The following is a 17,628-nucleotide window of genomic DNA, read 5'->3' as shown; positions in this document are numbered from 1 at the left end:
AGTGTGAAACCTGGCACACAGTTCAATTTTACCCTAAAATTAAAAAAAAGTCTACAAGTTATCAAAATACCACCCTCACTTAATTTTCTCTCCATGCTTAGCATACATTAAAAAAAAAAAAACTGGAAAGGTGCCTAATTCTGAAATTTAAATATACTCTCCTAGAACAAAGCCAAGTACAACGCTGATTATAACCCACCCGGGCTGCTGAGGCAGGAATTAAAAGCATCAATTTGGGGGGAGGGGGACAGGAGAGCAAATGGCCAATATAACAATCACCCCCTTTCTCTGTTACCCCATACTCCCTTTTTGATACAAAACGAATGGAAAACAGGGTCCAAGACAAAGGGCAATTCCTACAGGAACAGTTTTACAAACTCAAGTATGTTAGCATCCCAGTTTAAAACAATTTTCCACTTCTATTATTGCTTAAAATAACTAATCAACTGAGTGAGTCCATATAAAACAACGACTATCGCAGGCACGAACAACGAAAGCATACTTACTGATAGCTGGAGCTATTCCACCTACTGATCCTGGGCCCGGGATGTTTCCGGCCACGGCTGCGGCCTGGGCAGCGGCTGCAGCTTGAGCAGTGGCTGCCTGCTGCTGCATCTGGCGATGACACTGGCGCAAATCAAAGACCTTAAAAAAAATGCATATTTAATGCGATGAGTCCATCGGAAAAGATTCCATACTTTAAAAAGTAATGCGGTTTATTTATAATTCATGGCTTCGATTAGCTCTTGAAGAATTAATTTACAAGCTGAAGTTTGCTGCGAGGAAAGACGTGGCTCAGAGCTCCCCCAGAGGCTCGCTGCTACGGGAACAGCTCTGGTTGTCATACGCTTCTGCATCCTTTATCCAGTTCACTACGGGTCAGCTGTTATTGCCACTGTGAAAAACCCTGCCTCTCTACGGAACAGTCAAATAATATCAGCAATCCAGGGCCAGAGCGATAGTATAGCAGGCAAGGGGCTTGCCTTGCACAAGACTGACCTAGGTTCGATCCCTGGTATCTCATTCAGTCCCTGAAGCCCAGCCAGCAGTTATCCCTGGGTGCAGAGCCAGGAATAAGCCCTGAGCACTGCTGGGTGTGGTAGCCTTCTCCCAAAGAAAGAAAAGAACCAATTCAATGGCTCAGAGTTAAGTACAGTTGATGACTTTGATCATATATCAAATTTTTTTTCTCATTTTAGCTATTTGGAGAAGTATAATACATGGCATTGCCACAATGTAAGAAAAATTATTTGATTTTCTGGAGACATTTACTTCAGTATATAGGACAAAAGCCCCATAATATCTGGACATTGCTATAAAATATTTAAAAAACAATTATCAAGCAAATGTAAAATCTTAACAAGTACTAAATCTACTGGGTATCTGGGTTATCCCTAAACAGATTTTTTTCTTTTTTGTACATTCACAAATGCTTCTATGTTTTTTAGAAATCAACTATTTTAAATCCTATCATTGGTATTTACTAACTAGCCAAGTCTACTTTCACTTGTATCTACAAATGACATCAGTGATGTTCCTTAACTACTCTAGAACTCACAGAAAATTTACAAATGCTTTTCTTACCTATAAAGTGAGAATGCTAAGTGTACTGACTTTTTCACAGGGCTTTTATGAAAACGATTCCATAACAGTTTTCATAAACTACTCAATAAACTATTCCATAATGTAACCGTGGAACAGTACATGGGGAGCTGTGGTCAAGGCTACTGACTGACCCCACCATGGAACAGTACACGGGAAGCTGTGGTCAAGGCTACTGACTGACCCCACCATGGAACAGTACACGGGAAGCTGTGGTCAAGGCTACTGACTGACCCCCCAGCCATCCACCTTTCGGGACCAACAGCCACGTCAAAGGTGGAACAACAAGGAAGGGGCTTGCTACTTTTATCTTTACCTTCGTAAACATATGGGATGTTCTTTCCCATATGTTTCATAAACAACGGATTTCCCATAAACAATAAATTACAGATGAAAAATAACATCACCTTTTTTTTCTTGGAAAAAATACCTTCTTAAATATACAACGCACTTTTGCTTTTTTCTTTCCCCCTTAGTACTGGGAACAGAACCTTGGTCTCATGCGTGCAAGGCATAAACCCTCCCAGTGAGCCATATTCCTGAGCCGAATACTTTTGCATTTTTTAAGCAACCGGAAGCCTACATAGACTGGCCATCCACAAGAGATGTGGGAAGAGTAGAAACAAGACTGTTCGATGAAAACTTAGTATTTCAATTTTCGAATCATGTGACTATGGTCCCTACCCAGAAAGTCAATTTAAAAAATTCTCCTTGGCAACCAGAGACAGTACCAGGGCTAAGGTGTTTGCCTTTCTATGACCGACTCCAGGTCGGAGCCCTTTACTAAAAGGTCCGCCAAGCATCGCTGTGGAGCTGCGGAGGCCCAAGGCACTGCTGGTGCAGCTTAGATCCCTGGCATCACCGAGTCTGAGCAACACTGTATTCTTAGGTTCTCTTTGAACCATTGGCCCTTTTCTACCTTAAAGAAGTTAGTGGAACATCACCAGGAGTAGTCTCTAGGCTCCCCAAAATCCTACGAGGCACAAAACCAAAATATGAGCAAGTGTAGTTATCCTTGACAATACAGATGAGCCCAAGGTGTGGCCGGAAAGGTGGCTCAAAGCTCTAAGAAAGCATATGCTTTGTACGCAAGGGGCCCAGGTTCAATCCCTGGCACTGTAAGTTCCTGCACACCAGTAGGAGCAACCTCCACCCTAGGCCAGCGCTGAGAGCAAGCCCTGAGAACAGAGGGGTGTGCCCACCCCACCCCAAAAATCAAAGACTGCATGGTATACTACTTTATCAAAAAACAAAAGACACACTTTCAAATTAAGACAATTCTAATAATGAAAACATTCTGGTAGTATCTAACTTGGTATTCACACAAACCGTAAGCTCATAGAGCAATTAAAAAAAAAATAAAAAGGCAAATCTTGGGGCCAGGGAGATATTCAAAGGGCTGCTGCACATGCCCGGACATGCACCAAACCCTGGGTTCAATCTCGAGCACTATGTGGCCGTCCCAGCACAGCTGGGGAGACCTCGGGGGCCCCCAGCACCTCTGGGGAAGAACTAAAACAAAAACAAAGCAGCCAAGGGAATTCTCTCCAGACAGCAATGACAGTCCTCTTTGCCGGACTCAGTGTCTGTATCCAAGGTTTTCCTGACTAGCACCAGTCAGGAAAAGAAGGAGTCAGAATTTTGTCAAACATTGATGAAATGTATTACATAACAAACCTATTATTCCTCAAAGTTTTTAGGGCAAAAAGAATTTAAAAAGCTGGATCTGGAAATCAGAAGTTGTCCAATGACAGAAGGAGCCTTTATTTCTCAGGATTTCCCAAAAGTATTAGAGTATATTGGACTATGTCTTATCTTATGAATGTCATTAACTACCACAACACAGAGACTCAAATATCTGAAAAGAAATCGATCTATAACTTCTCCATTTACCCGGTAGGAATAAATTGCTTTTTAAGAGTAGCTTTAACAATAGAAAAAAAAAAAAAACAGAGTAGCTTTAACAGGTGAAACTGAGCAGAAAGCAGAATTAATTCTTTGTCCCTATCCAAGTAACTCTACCAAAAACATCTTACCATGTTGGTACATTTCTTATAATCAAAAAGTGTCGATTTATTAACACTAAAGTCCATAACTTACATTAAGTCTCTCTCTTGGCTTTGCAAGTTCTCTGGATTGGATGAAAGTATAACAATATGTATTCAACATGCAGAACCATATGGAATTATTTCACTGCCTTAAAAACCCTGTGCTGGGATGTAGAGATGCAACAGCGGGTAGGGCATTTGCTTCACATGCAGTCCCCCCAAGCACAGCCAGAAATAATCCTGAGCACTGAGCCAGGAGAAACCTCTGAGCATTGCTGTGTGTTCACTCCCCGCCCCCCATAACCACCACCACCACCACCATCACCTGTGGGTGCTATGCATCCTTCTCTCTTATCCCTGGACATCACTAATCTTAGTAGTCTAATGAATAGACTCTGAGTAAAACCCTGGAGGTTTTATCTTCCCCAGAATGTCAAATAATGTAATTGCATAGAATGTGGCCTTTCAGACTCTTTTTTCACTTTCTATGTGCATTTCAAGATTCCGGTTTGTATGACCTGCTATTTATTTTGTATGTTTGTTTGTGGGCTATACCTGCTGGTGCTCAGGGCTTACTCCTGACTGCACTCAGGGATCACACCTGGTGGACTCAGGGGCCCATATGGGGGTGCCAGAGGTTGAACCTAGGTTGGCTGTGTGCAGGGCAAGTGCCCCAATGATTATACTCTTGCCTCAACTGTTCATTTATATAAATTGGTGCAATTATATTCCATTGTGTGGACAAATCACAGCTTACCCATTCATACCTTCTGAAGAACATATGGGTTCCTTCCAACATTTAGCAATTATCAATAAAGCTACTATAAACATTCACAAGCAGACTTCTGCCGGTCTTAAGTTATTAATTCATTTGGAAGCATGACTGCTAGATTCCATATTACCAACCACTAGTTTTGTTTCTTTGTTCTTGTTTCCCATGTAAGAAACTGCCAGATCTTTCAAAGCAGCTGCAGCCATTTTGTACACCCATCAGCAATGGATCCAAATTCTTGTTGTTCACGTCCTCACCAGTATTTAGTGTTGCTACTGTTTTGAATTTCAGTTATCCTACCAGGTATGTGGTGGTATCTCTTTGTTGTTTTAATTTGTAACTTCATAGTCACATCAACTGTTGAACACTTTTTCCATATATTTACCTGCTAAACACCTACACTTCTTTGCAGAGATATCTGTTAAATTTTTTTTGACCATCTTTAATAAAGTTGTTTTCTTATTACTGATTTTTTTAAGTTTTCTAAATTTTTAGATAATAGTCATATCAAATAAGTCTTTTGCAGTTATTTTTCCCTAATTTGTTACTTTTATTTGCTTTCTTCAATCTTTTGCAGAAACATTTTTAATTTTAATGAAGTCGGGTTGATCATGGCATATGACCTTGGGATATTGTCTAAAGAGTTAAAGAGCCATACATTTTCTGTTATGTCATCTCACACTTTTATAGTTTTATGCTTTACATTTAGGTCTATACAACCACTCTAAAGGAGCTGTTGTTGTTTTTTTCAAAAGCTATCATTAACCAGCATACAAACTTATCATATGTGATTATAAAGATTACATATGGACATATAATCTTATTACATATTACTTTACTCTAGGCAAAGTTAAAAAATGCTCTCAACAATAGCCCATCCCCTGCCTTTACCTATGAGTCATTAAAATAACAAACATCCTCCCAGCAGGTTCCTTACAAAAGATCTTGGAGGGGAGGGTGAGAAAAATCACTTATGATTATCATAATCTAACTGCAAATCAAAACCACCAAATAAACTACACCTTATTTGGATGGTTAAATAAGTAGGATGGTTAAAACTGTGGAGTCAAGATGTACTAATGATGATGTAGAAAAATTTGAAACCATCACATGCTAAGAGAAATGCAGAATGGCACAGCCACTTTGGAAATAATTCGGCAGTCTCAAAAGTTACACACAATGTTACACTTTATGACCCAGTAATTCCATTTCCAGATATGCAATAGAAGTGAAGGTGGCATATGTGTGAATGTTCACAGCAGTATTACTCATAATATAGTCCCCAAATGGAAACCCATGTGTTTACCAAATAATAAATGAATAAAGAAAATGTGGTATTGGAATATTATTACCCATAAAAAGGGATGAAGTGCAGAAAAATGCTACAGTGAAGTTTGAAAACATTACACTGAGTGCAGGAAATCACTGAAAACCACTTTATATGACACTACACAAAATTCACCCAATAGGCAAATATAGAGCAAGAAAATAGAAGTTGTCTAGGGCTGGAAGTTTAGTGGAATGGTAGCTGAAGGACACAGATCTCTTTATTGAGTGATTAAAATAAAGGAGTTTTATAAAATTGTGATGACTGTACAACCTATGCATGTCCTGTGAATTTCCGAACTGCATACTTTCTTTTGTTTTTCTGAGTCACACCTAGCAATTCTCAGGGCTTATTCCCGGTTCTGTTCTCCGAACAGAACCTTTGGTGGGGCATGGGGATGTAATGGGATGCCAGAGAGCAAACAGTGGCCAGCTGCGTGAAAGGCACGTGCCAGAGCCACTGTACAATCTCCCAGCTCCCTCAATATACTTCAGGTGCATGGATCACATAGTTTGTGAGTCATGTCTTAGCATCTCAATATAGCTGTTACAAAGACTGAGTGCTAGGGCTAAGAAACATAAAATAAAATAGATCTTACTTTTGAAAGCCAAAGAACAATACCTCTTATAAAGAATTCACCTGAAACCTGTAAAATGCCATTCCAAATTCATCATATTCTCATGAACATAAGATGAATTTTCATCTCACATGACATAATGGGGAAAAGAAAGTATATTAGAATAAAAACAAAAGCATAATTAAATTTCAGCTTTTTGGTTTAAAAAGCTGAAGGACAGTTCTCCAAACCTGTTTCCCTTGTTTTAATGGGGGTGGGAGAAAGAGCTTTCACTCCTCAGTGCGAGCACTCCTAGCTGCATTCTTCATGTTACCTGAATACAGTTCTCTCACTGGTGAGACCAAATTTTACGACCAAAACAGCACATAAGGAATTAACAAAACAAAAAATTGCCAACAGCTACATTTAGGATATAAGAAGGTTTATCTGAAGAAGAAAAATACTATATTTGGTAACCTGTAATGACGTCTTTGAAATATTTTTGAGGCACTCTGATTTACAATACTGTTTACGACAGGGTTTCTCGAGCATACAACGGTCCAAACACTGTACCTTCCACCCGAGTATCGCTTTCCTCCACTATTATCCGGAGCATTCCAGCCCACCCACATATTTTCAAAATCTGACCATTTAGAGGTCAAGGAGACACAGGGCATACAACCCAGGTCCAATCCCAGGGAGAGCCCTGAAAGCCACCTGGCACTGCAGAGTCCCAAAATACCCAAACCCTCAGCACTCCACCCTATCAGCGCCACGGTGCAGTTGACCAAGTGTACCCAGGAGTACGTCCCAGCTCCCTGAGTATTGCATGGGAACTCCCCACCCCCCAAATAAAACCTTACACACAGCTACTATGACATGATAGGATGCTATTTTTCATCACATTCAAACATTGCTATTACTATTCAAGGCAAAGGCTTGAGATTGTTAATAAAAATCTACTCATGTTCACGGTTTCTTAAGAGATGACTTATCTGAGACCTTGGGTAAAGTTTTTCACAGGCAGTCTACACCAAAACAGAAATGCTACTTGCATTAACCTGATAATGCAAGAAATAAGTTCAATAAGATTACACATTTTAAACACACTACCCTAAATCTGGTACTTTCACAAATAAAACATAGTAGTCCTCTGTCCTTCAAATTACATAATTACACAGACTTCAAATCAAAATGAATGATCAGTATATTCTTTTCTTTGTTCCAATCACAAATGTTAGACAACTATTAAAATTAGCTGTCCTCCAAACCAATCATAAAATTCGCTTGTAAGTACCGGCCCCAGGAATAGGCAGAGAATAAAGTTAGAGAGCTTTTACTTCACAATTTCAAAGCACTGCAAGGCTACAGTAAAGATTTTGCTTCTAAAGGGATAGTTCTAGAGACAGTACTTAATTTTAAGGTAAATCTAATCTTTATAGGGATTTTGGCGGGAGGGGCTGAGGGAGTGAGGGTCTCCAAAATGTTGCTCAGGAGGTCCACAGGCCTCTCCTGGAGATTCTTGGTCATCTGAGTTGGCAGTTCAACCCAAGGGCCCAAGAATGCTTTGCTGTTCAAGACCTGCAAATGCCAGGGATTACCTGGGCCACCCCAGGTTTGCTAGGGGACCCCCCGTGCTACACCGAGGGATGCCTGGTAGACTAAGACGTGCCAGAATCAAACCAGGGTTTGCTCAATAAGGCAAGTACCTTATCTATCTCTCTGCTCCAAGAAGGGCATCATTTTTCAACAAGCAGAAGACTGAATATATATGTAGGAAAATGAAATTGGATCCTTTTCTGTATACCCATACAGAAAAACCCAAAATGGATTAGAGTTCAAATTAAAGTATTTAAACTATAAAATCCTTAGAAGAAAACATAAGAGTAAATCTTCATAACCTTACTATAGGCAATGGATTTTTTAATATCCCTCACAAAGCACAAACAACCCAAGACTAGGACTATACTAAAAATTAAAACCTTATGATTGTAAAACAAAAGTACTTCCAAAGAGTACTTTAAAAAGACAAAACCAAATTAAAAATGGGCAAAGGATCTGAAAAGACATGTATCCTAAGAAGATATGCAAATGACCAACAAACCCATGTAAGAATGCTCAGACTATTAGATAAATGCAAATCAAAATCACATCTATGCTTACATGCACAAACATGGCTTAAAATAACAAAGATATGATAACAATCATTGATAAAGAAATGATAATCCTCACATGCATGAGGAAAAAGTAAAATGGCAAAATCCCTTTGAAAAAGTCTGACAGTACCTCAAAAACCTTAACATCGAGTTAGTCTTTTGATCCAGAAATTCAACTCCAAAGTATATAACCAAGTAAATGAAAGTTTACATTGCCCTAAAAACTTATACATTCATGTTCAATAGCATCATTATTCCTAATAATCAAAACATGGAAACAGTTCAAGTATCCATTAAATGGTGATGGATAAGTAAGATCCATCATGGAGAACAGGAACTAAGAGAAGTCTAAGGAGTACTAAGACCAAAAGCAGCAGCAGAGGATAGAATTCCACTCCTTTGAGTAACTTGGAAAGAGAAACAGTGGGTTTCTCTCAGGGCTACAACTGGACATAACAATGCTATAATATCCCTTGACATACAATTCAGAAGTACACTTAGGATTTAAATTATTGCCCTCAGCAAAGGTAATCATCAGAGAAACCTATGCAACAGGAATTAGGCCCTGAGCATACCTGGGGGTTGAAAATCAATTTCCTCAAGAGACAAAATTCCTCTACCTCCTAAATATAAGAATTGGTTCTGAGATGTGGATCCCAGGATGCCAGACTAAAACAAGATGCCCTATAGGGAGAAGCAATAACAAGGAGGAAAAATAAAATGAAATAAATTTATTCTCTCAATAGAAATATGCAACAATTCAGATTACAAAGCACACGAGGAAATCCAATAGACTTAAAAAATTGTAGCAAAGCATAACTAAAATCTCTTGTAGAAAAAATGAAAAATAAGAATACAAATAAACATGCTTCACATCCCAAAGCAATTCCTAATAAAACATTCTATGTTTGTGGGTACATATAAACATATGTAAGTGTTCATGATATTATGCCGTTAACAAAAATGATATCATTTTCTATATATTAATAACCAGCTTTTCTACACCATGAATAATCTATTTATCATGAAGTTTTTAACAGAAAATTCCTATGAATTCTGGGAAATGTGATACACAGCATAGTGATTACAGTTTTCTAGAAGTTTGGATCAAAGTGATTCTTAGTAAAATATTCTGAGTAAATGAGTATGTTTAGAACTGACTTTAGATTACTCTAGGGGGAAAGGATAGCAAATGGAGAAACCTATCTCTAATGACTGGAAAAATGTTCGAAACTGTCAAAACTAAGTAAAAGGTAAGAGAAGTTTTTTATTTTCTCTATACTTACTACCTGGAAGTCTCATTAAATTTGTTTCCACCTTGGGCTGGGGTAATTGCTAGAACACATGCCTGGCACGCACAGAGCCCTGGGTTCAATCTCCAGGACCACGCTGCCTTCAAGCACCACAGAGGAAAACCCACAACAAAGGAAAGCAGGTTAGGAAATTTTCTATATTCTTTAACTGAACTAAAGAGACTAACAAAGAGATACTGGATTTAATGCTGATACAATCATGCAATTCCATTTTGATAGGCACAATTTATACTGTCTGTATGTATTAAGCAATTTCCTGGAAATAAATACTACGTACAATTAATGCCCTAATTTATAATAGTTAACACTGGGAAGAATATTAAAAAATAAAATTAAAAACATACGTAGGGGGCCAGAGTGGCAGTACAGTGGGTAGGGCATTTGCCTTGCCTGTGGCTGACCGGGATTCAATCTCTGGCACCCAGTACGGTCCTCTGAGCCCATCACACTGATCCTTGAGCACAGAATCAGGATATATCTGATGTGATTGAGTGTGGCCGGTGTGGCCCTCTGGCACACCAAAAAAAAATGTATTTAGGCCACATAAATACAGATCTCCTAAAAGTTTAAGAATAAATTTAATTAAGATAGGTTGATTATGAAGTAATTAATGAAAAATACCTCAGGTTTAATTTGCAAAATAATACAGTACATAAAGCACAAAATAACCTTTACAGTATCTGCTATCAATGGATTTTACATCTGACATTTCTCAAGATCCTTAATTTGAAAAATATTAATTTTAGAATTCCCGAAGATTGGTTGAGATAAATTCTTAAAATTTTAAAGTATTTTATATCAAAATAATACAAGTTTGGAGGTGTCACTCAGTATGCTCAGGAACACTGTTACTCAAAAACAATTTACAAATTTGCTAAAAAAAAAAAAAAAAGGGCTTAAATGCAACCACAAAACCAGATCTTGACAATAACTGCCATAGGCAAACATATTTGATTGCCTGGTAAGAAATTTTTCTAATTCTCTACTTCTAACTCACACCTGAAAAAAAAGGCTTTCTAAATCTAATATATTCAAGTAAAATTGCAACTAACCTTTATATATGCACTTGGGTAGATCTTATGAACCGCATCTCCAGGTGCACGCCCGGCTTCTCTGTCTAAGTAGTAACTCTGTACAAAGACTGCGTGGTCGCTAAGGCACCTGACCCAAACATCACCTTCACCTTTACATTCCAACTGCACACCTTTGCCTATGTGCAACCTTTGAAAGAAAAAATAAAATTGTTTTATTTTTGTTAAGTATTTCAAAATAAATTTTAATCTAAATTACATAGTATACCCAGTATTACACCTAGATAGCAATACATATCTTATCATTATAAAAACGTAATTTTCCTTTGTAGTTACACTATCCAAATTAATAACCATTAATAGCTACATTTAAATTCACTATTTAATTTATTAAAATTAAAGTTTCATTACATCGCCCATACTTTAAATGCTCAAAGCTAGCTTCTACTGTAGCAGACACTGTGTAGTAGCTGACCACCTCCTTCATCACAGAAAATTCTATTAAACTGCGCTGGCTTATAAAGCAAGTAATACAGGGCCCAGGGAGATGGCTCAGAAGCCAGGAGTCCATGCCTTGCACATACAAGGACACTAGTTGAACTTCTGGCACCAAATGGGCCCCTCAGTACTGTCAGGTCTATTCCTGGAGGGCCCTCAAACACCTCCAGGATGAACCTATGTTTTTCTGTAATATTTCATCTAATGCACTCAAAACTCATTATACAAACTTTTTAAATTAACGTTTTAAGGATTACATAAGAAAAGATTATCAATATTTAAGCATTTCCCTTTTATCAGTTTTTCAACATTACAACTTTTAGAAAACTTGCCTTTATTTTCTTTTTCCTTCCAACAAGTTTTAGATATATGACCAAAAAGAGAAAATTTTCATACTAGAATCCAATATATCTAGTTTTAACTCAAATTTCAGAAAGTCCAGTTTTAAAAAAGATTATATTTATCTCTGTAATGTTATTTTAAATAATATCTACAATTAAAATAGAACACTTCTGAATTATTAAGATGATTTATTACTGTATAATAAAACTTTAAAAATTTGCAGTAAAATACTACATTCAACGTGATATGTTCAGTTTTTAAAATAACTATCAAACTATATAGTCAATACCTTGCTCTCTCAATGGCTTCTGTCCTGTGGACATTGGAGAGTTGACCCAAGCAAAATCGATCTCCTCCAGAAGGGTCCACGTATCCATCAACAGTAACAATAGGGCAGCTTGAAGGAACCTTAAATGTCTCTCCTACCTGAACATCCATTTCAAAGTAAGCAATGGAACACCAATATTCAGGAGCTACAGGAGATAAAAGGGAGCGAACATTCATCCAGCTGAAAAAGTTGTAAGGCTTTTTCACATCATTAAAAAAAAAAGGTTTACTTGGCCAGAGAGAGCACTCAAGGGGCTAAGCACATGCTTCCCATACAGGAGGCCTAGGTTCCATCCCTGGCACTGCATGGTCTACCCCTCGCATGGGGCATGGTCCAAAACACCTCTGAACCCCCAAAAAATGCTTTTCCTAAAAAACTGTGAAAAGGAAGAATTATCTTAAAAGCAGCCAAAAGAATTTGATTATAATAAGACTGCATTAAAAGGCAGGCATCTCTCTTTAATTTTTAGCTCAGTACCTATCACTTAGAAGAGTTTTTGAAGCTCTAAAATCATTTTTAATATCTGGAATTTGGTTGTTACCTCATAGGTCCCAGTCAACTGAGAATTTAAAGGACAAAGTAATCAGAATCTATAAGGAATTTTTTAAAGCATGCTTCATTTGATTTTGTAATAGTATTTTCTTAAATATTAATTCCATCAAGCTGCCAAGCTGCCAAACCATGCCAGGTGGATGGCTCTCTGGGCTGAAAACTCAGAATGAAGGCAGGCAGACACCCCTCCTTCCCGGAGAAGCCCAGCCGCCCCACACTCAACACCCTCCACCATGTAAATGGCTCAGCTCCAGAGCTCCTGGAGCGTGTGGCTGCATCATGGCTGCACTGTGCGATATCTCCAAATTTCACAGTATGGACAGCCCAATAGGAGCACAGCACATCTGATGGTAAAGTTGTGCAGAAGCCCACCAAGCTCAGTGAGAAAAAATAATATAGTTCATTTGGGTAAAAGTCAGCTGTTTTTAGTTAATTCATATTAACTACTATAATTGTAATCCTGAGTGTGTATTCAGTGTACAATATGAATAACAATATTTTTATAAATAGCAGGTGAGAGAAGATGCATTACCTAATTTAATCTGCAAATAATGGAGCAGATTAAGTAAATTAAAGAAATTTAATTCTAAATTTCATTTTAAAATAATTATTTACAGTATACATACATGAAAATTATTTGGATTTCCTTCCAAAATAATTTAAGAGATACTTAAAGAATATTTAAAAATCTTCCAGACACTGCATACTCAATAGTAGATAATATCTCTATTCTCCTGAGATACACAATTATATAAATAAAAGCACATGACACTTCAAGTAATGATAAACACTGTGAAGAAAATAAAACAAAGGGTGGGACAGAAAAATGATTGTGAAGACTTCTTCAGACTGGATGGTAGGTATACAACGAATGTGTCTGAAATGTTAGAATAGAAGACTTATCTATGTGCAAAGTACAAACAGAACATTCAAAATGAAAAGCAAAAGCTTAGGTCTGGATACGAATGGGACCTGAAGGGAAAAAAGGGCTAGAACCATTGATTAGAGAATGAAAAAATGGTAGGCTTTTCCACTGAAAAAATCAATTATTTACTTGCATCCCATGTGCAATTTGTGAAACCTGACTCTTCTAGAATTGAAGCAATAAAATTTCAACAATTTGAATACATCTTTTCAAATACCCCCCTCCCAGAATTTAAGAAATATGACTAATGCTTAAAATGTTTTATATTTTTTAAAGCTTCCAGGACTAAGAAATGGTATAGCAGTAGAGTGGGCATATGTCAGGTATGTACCCAATCTCCTGATTCCTAGCACCCTTGGAGGCCCCAAGCACTGCCAGGGTGGCCAAGGTAATCCCCAGCGTCACAGTGCCCTAAGAGCATTTCATTCCAGGGACGCTGCACTGATCCACAGACCTAAAAGACCAAGAATGGTCGGTGGAAGCTTGGGCCTCCTCAGTCTCACTTGGGAGACCACAGCCCCCAGCATCCCCCAATCCTGTGAAGTCTAGTCAGGGAATGTAATTCAATGGTCCATCACAGATTTTGTACATATGAGGCCTTGGGCTCTATCCCAAGCATCAAAATGAAATAAAATAAAATCTTGCAAAGTCTAAGTTACCAAAAAGAACTTTACAGAGAACAAAACATACATGAAGACTGTTCATGTTTGTTCAAGAACATTCAAGTGTCTTTTTTTTGCTTTTTTTTTTGCTTTTTGGGTCACACCTGGCAATGTACAGGGGTTACTCCTGGCTCTGCACTCAGGAATCACTCCTGGCTGTGCTCAGGGAACTATATGGGATGCTGGGAATCGAACCCAGGTCGGCCGCATGCAAGGCCAATGCCCTACCCGCTGTGCTATCGCTCCAGCCCCACATTCAAATGTCTTGCCATGCAGACCAAACCAAATCATAAATACATTCTTTTAAATATATTTGATCATGATTAGAACATGAAATCAGTGATATACTAAAGCACCTTCCTAAAAAGTCAATTCTGAAATATTTATGAAGTTAGTTTTAACAATTATTGACATCACATTATATTATAGACAAAAAGCTTCAGAAAATGTAACTAGCAGATACTGACTGAAGTCAACACCAGAAAGTCTATTTGAGATATCAATTACTCAAGGTCTTGGCAACAGTAACAAAAACAAAATGTGTGGAAGAAATCTTTAAACAAACAGTCCAAATCAGTTACAAATAATGCACTGAATCAACATTGCTAAACAAATCCTGAGTATAAAAAATATATGTATATATCACTACTTAACTTGATGAATGCACCTCAATTTAAATAAAATTTTAAAACAGAATTACAGCCATGAAAAATAAATGATTAATCTTTTCAACAAAAATTGCTCAACTTAGTTATCAAAGCAGAGAAATCATCAAGTAAAGGGGGTGGACCAGCTCCCACCTATCGAAGTCCCAGAAGCTGAACCCACATCCCCAAGCCGCCACCAGGCCTCCAGCCAGACTTTACCACCATAGGACTGAGCTCCATGGAGAACCTAATCTGACAAAAAAATTTCAGGTACACAGATTTTTTGGTTGAAAACTATAGGTCTTCTCAGAGTCAGGATGGGTGACCTTCCCCCACCTCCCTGTACTTCCAGAATTCCCAGCAGTCACACCCAGTTAAATTCTGCCCAATTAAATATTCTGGATTTTCTGGAGCAACATCTTCAAACTCGACAATACTGACATCCCAATAGTAGTACATCCGATTGGATGTGATGTAACATAGAAGCCAACTAATCTCGACTAATAAAAACATTAACACAGAAGGCTGAACTTGCAACAATAGCTCAGTAAACCCTGTTATCAGTATTAGGGGCTACGTTAACCATATAATACTGAAAAATGTTCACTTTCATAACTTTTCTATTCATCTATTCATGAAAAAACTACAGCTGACGTTTAAATAACTAATTTAATGGCAAATTAGAAAGTCCAAACATAAAGTATACAATCTATTGGAAAAGACTTCCCAACAGTGGTATATCTGTGCTGAATCTTTAAAGAGTATGCCAGGGCAAAAGAAATAATATAGCAGGTAGCCAAATAGTACTGCATACAGCCAAAATGGGTTTGATCCCTGGTCCCACCAGGAATGATGCCTGAGCACAGAGCCAGGAGTAAGCACCAAGTACTACTCGGTGAGCATACACACATATACATAGTATGCGACACTTACAAGAGTAATGAGCTACACTATGCATGAGCATCAAGATGGCCTCTAATGATTCCTGCCTCCTAATAATCACAGTCTTGTGTAGTCTTCTCGCCACTGAACAGGACCTTATAAAAATGATGACATGACCTGTAAGGCTAGTTTCAAAGACCGTATTGTTTCTTCTGATCATTCACTCTGGGGAAAGGCAGATGTCAGGTGAAGGAAATCAAGAAGCTCAACAGAGATTTCATGTAGACAAAAACTGGAGTGTGCGGACACTATCTCTCACTGTTCAGCTCTGTAGACTTTCCACTGTGAAAGTGAGTCCGCCAGTCTCAGAAAGCCACCAGATGATGGCAATCCGAGCCAACAACCTGACTATATCCTCAGGAGATTTTGAGCCACAGCAAACCAAATAAGCTACTCACTAATCCCTGACCTGTAGACACTTATTATTTCAACCTCCTATGTCTTAGGACTACTTTGTTGTACACAAATAGTAGAGTACTAGACAGATTACGCTAAGAACAGTGTACACAAAAAGAAAACTATATAGCATACAAAGATAAGTTTGCTAGAATGCCTGGGCTAGTGGTCAGAGACTGCTAGCTACGGAATCTGCACTTTACAGTATATCTAAGCAATGAGTAGGGGGAACCAAAGCAAATTCTTCTGCAGAGAAGTAAAAACTAAACTCAAAATTTTGAAAAAAAATTTACCAAGTAGTGGTAAAGAAATAATAGTGAAGAGGAAGTCACTCATATCTCTTTATAAACAGGGAGGCCAGTTAGAACATTCTTGTAACAGTTTCAGAGAAAAACTGAAACTGTGGGTCCTCTAAGGGACATCAGTACTTATAGTCATCTGGTTCCAACCAGCTAACTGCATTCAAGGGACTAATCTGTCCTGCTATCATTTGGACTGAGACCTTCCTAGAATCATCCTCACCACTAAATCACTTTGTTCAGGGCTGCAGCATTAGAACGACGGGGAAAGTGCTTGCCTTGCATGCGATCCCCAGCACAATATACAGTCCCCTAAATTCTGCCAGCACTGAGTGCAGAGTCAGGGAGTAAGCCCTAAGCACGGCCAGGTATCGCCCAAACCTCTCCTGAAATTGATGAATGCTTCCTTACACAATCTCCTCTAGTAGTTTCTGTTTTTGAAATTATATGAAGTCAAATCATAGAAGGAAACAGATATATACCTGACTAGGAACACCTGTAAAGGCGATTAGAGGCTGCCCCCAAAACCTCCATCCCTCTCAAAGAACCCTGCAAGCTACCAAGAGTATCCTGCCTGCACGGCAGAGCCTGGCAAGCTACCCATGGCTTACTTGATATGCCAAAAACAGTAACAATGATAGTCCTCATTCCTCTGACCCTGAAAGAGCCCCCAATACACCATCGGGCTACACTAGCACACGACAGGGACTACTGGCATCCGCTTGAGCAAATCGATGAACAACGGGATGACAGTGATACAGTGATGAAGTCACTGTATCAGGCTTTTAATGTGTGTGAATCTGTCTCCCAATTTCAAACCTCTCTCAAAAAAGAAAAACCACTTTCTGTTCTACACAAAGACAGGATACAGGGTGCTATTGATGATAGCCTGATAACTAGTTAATACTACTCCCTAACCAACAGGAGCTGTTGGACCCTGAAATCAGTTCTACCTTGAGAAGAATGAACCGAAATTATCAAGAGCGCCAGAGCAATGGTTGAATTCAAGAGGGATTCAGGGATTCAGACAGCTCAGGGATTTGGCTCAGTAGTAGAGCATATGCCTTGAATGTATGGAAACTTGAATTCAATCTCTGGATTTGGAAAAAAAAAAAGTGAGTCTGGATGCCCCTTTAAATGATACCAGTCCCAGCCCAACGTCCCCAGTCCGTTCAGTCTGGGTCTCTCTTCAGAGCCTTGAGCACGCCACCTCCAACACACCACAAAGCCGA

At 38.5% G+C, this 17,628-nt stretch overlaps 1 protein-coding gene across 3 annotated transcripts in view; it reads right to left on the bottom strand.

Moving 5' to 3' along the window:
* The window catches only part of SMAD4 (SMAD family member 4), a 64,463-nt gene that overhangs the window by 7,742 nt on the left and 39,093 nt on the right, over nt 1-17,628 (bottom strand). For all 3 annotated transcript variants that reach the window (XR_008628494.1, XM_055126072.1, XM_055126073.1), the window contains exons 9-11: nt 11,935-12,118; nt 10,827-10,995; nt 507-645 (exon numbers count right to left, since the gene is read on the bottom strand). Coding sequence is in view for 2 of the 3 variants with exons in the window: in XM_055126072.1 (XP_054982047.1) it covers nt 507-645; nt 10,827-10,995; nt 11,935-12,118 (492 nt within the window). In the remaining variant the exon portion in view is untranslated. The remainder of the gene's footprint in view (nt 1-506; nt 646-10,826; nt 10,996-11,934; nt 12,119-17,628) is intronic.

The sequence above is a fragment of the Sorex araneus genome, chromosome 2 (genome assembly GCF_027595985.1).
Source record: "Sorex araneus isolate mSorAra2 chromosome 2, mSorAra2.pri, whole genome shotgun sequence".
NCBI lineage: Eukaryota > Metazoa > Chordata > Mammalia > Eulipotyphla > Soricidae > Sorex > Sorex araneus.
The sequence above is the reverse complement of the archived record's forward strand: the minus strand, read 5'-3'. Positions and strand labels throughout refer to the sequence as shown.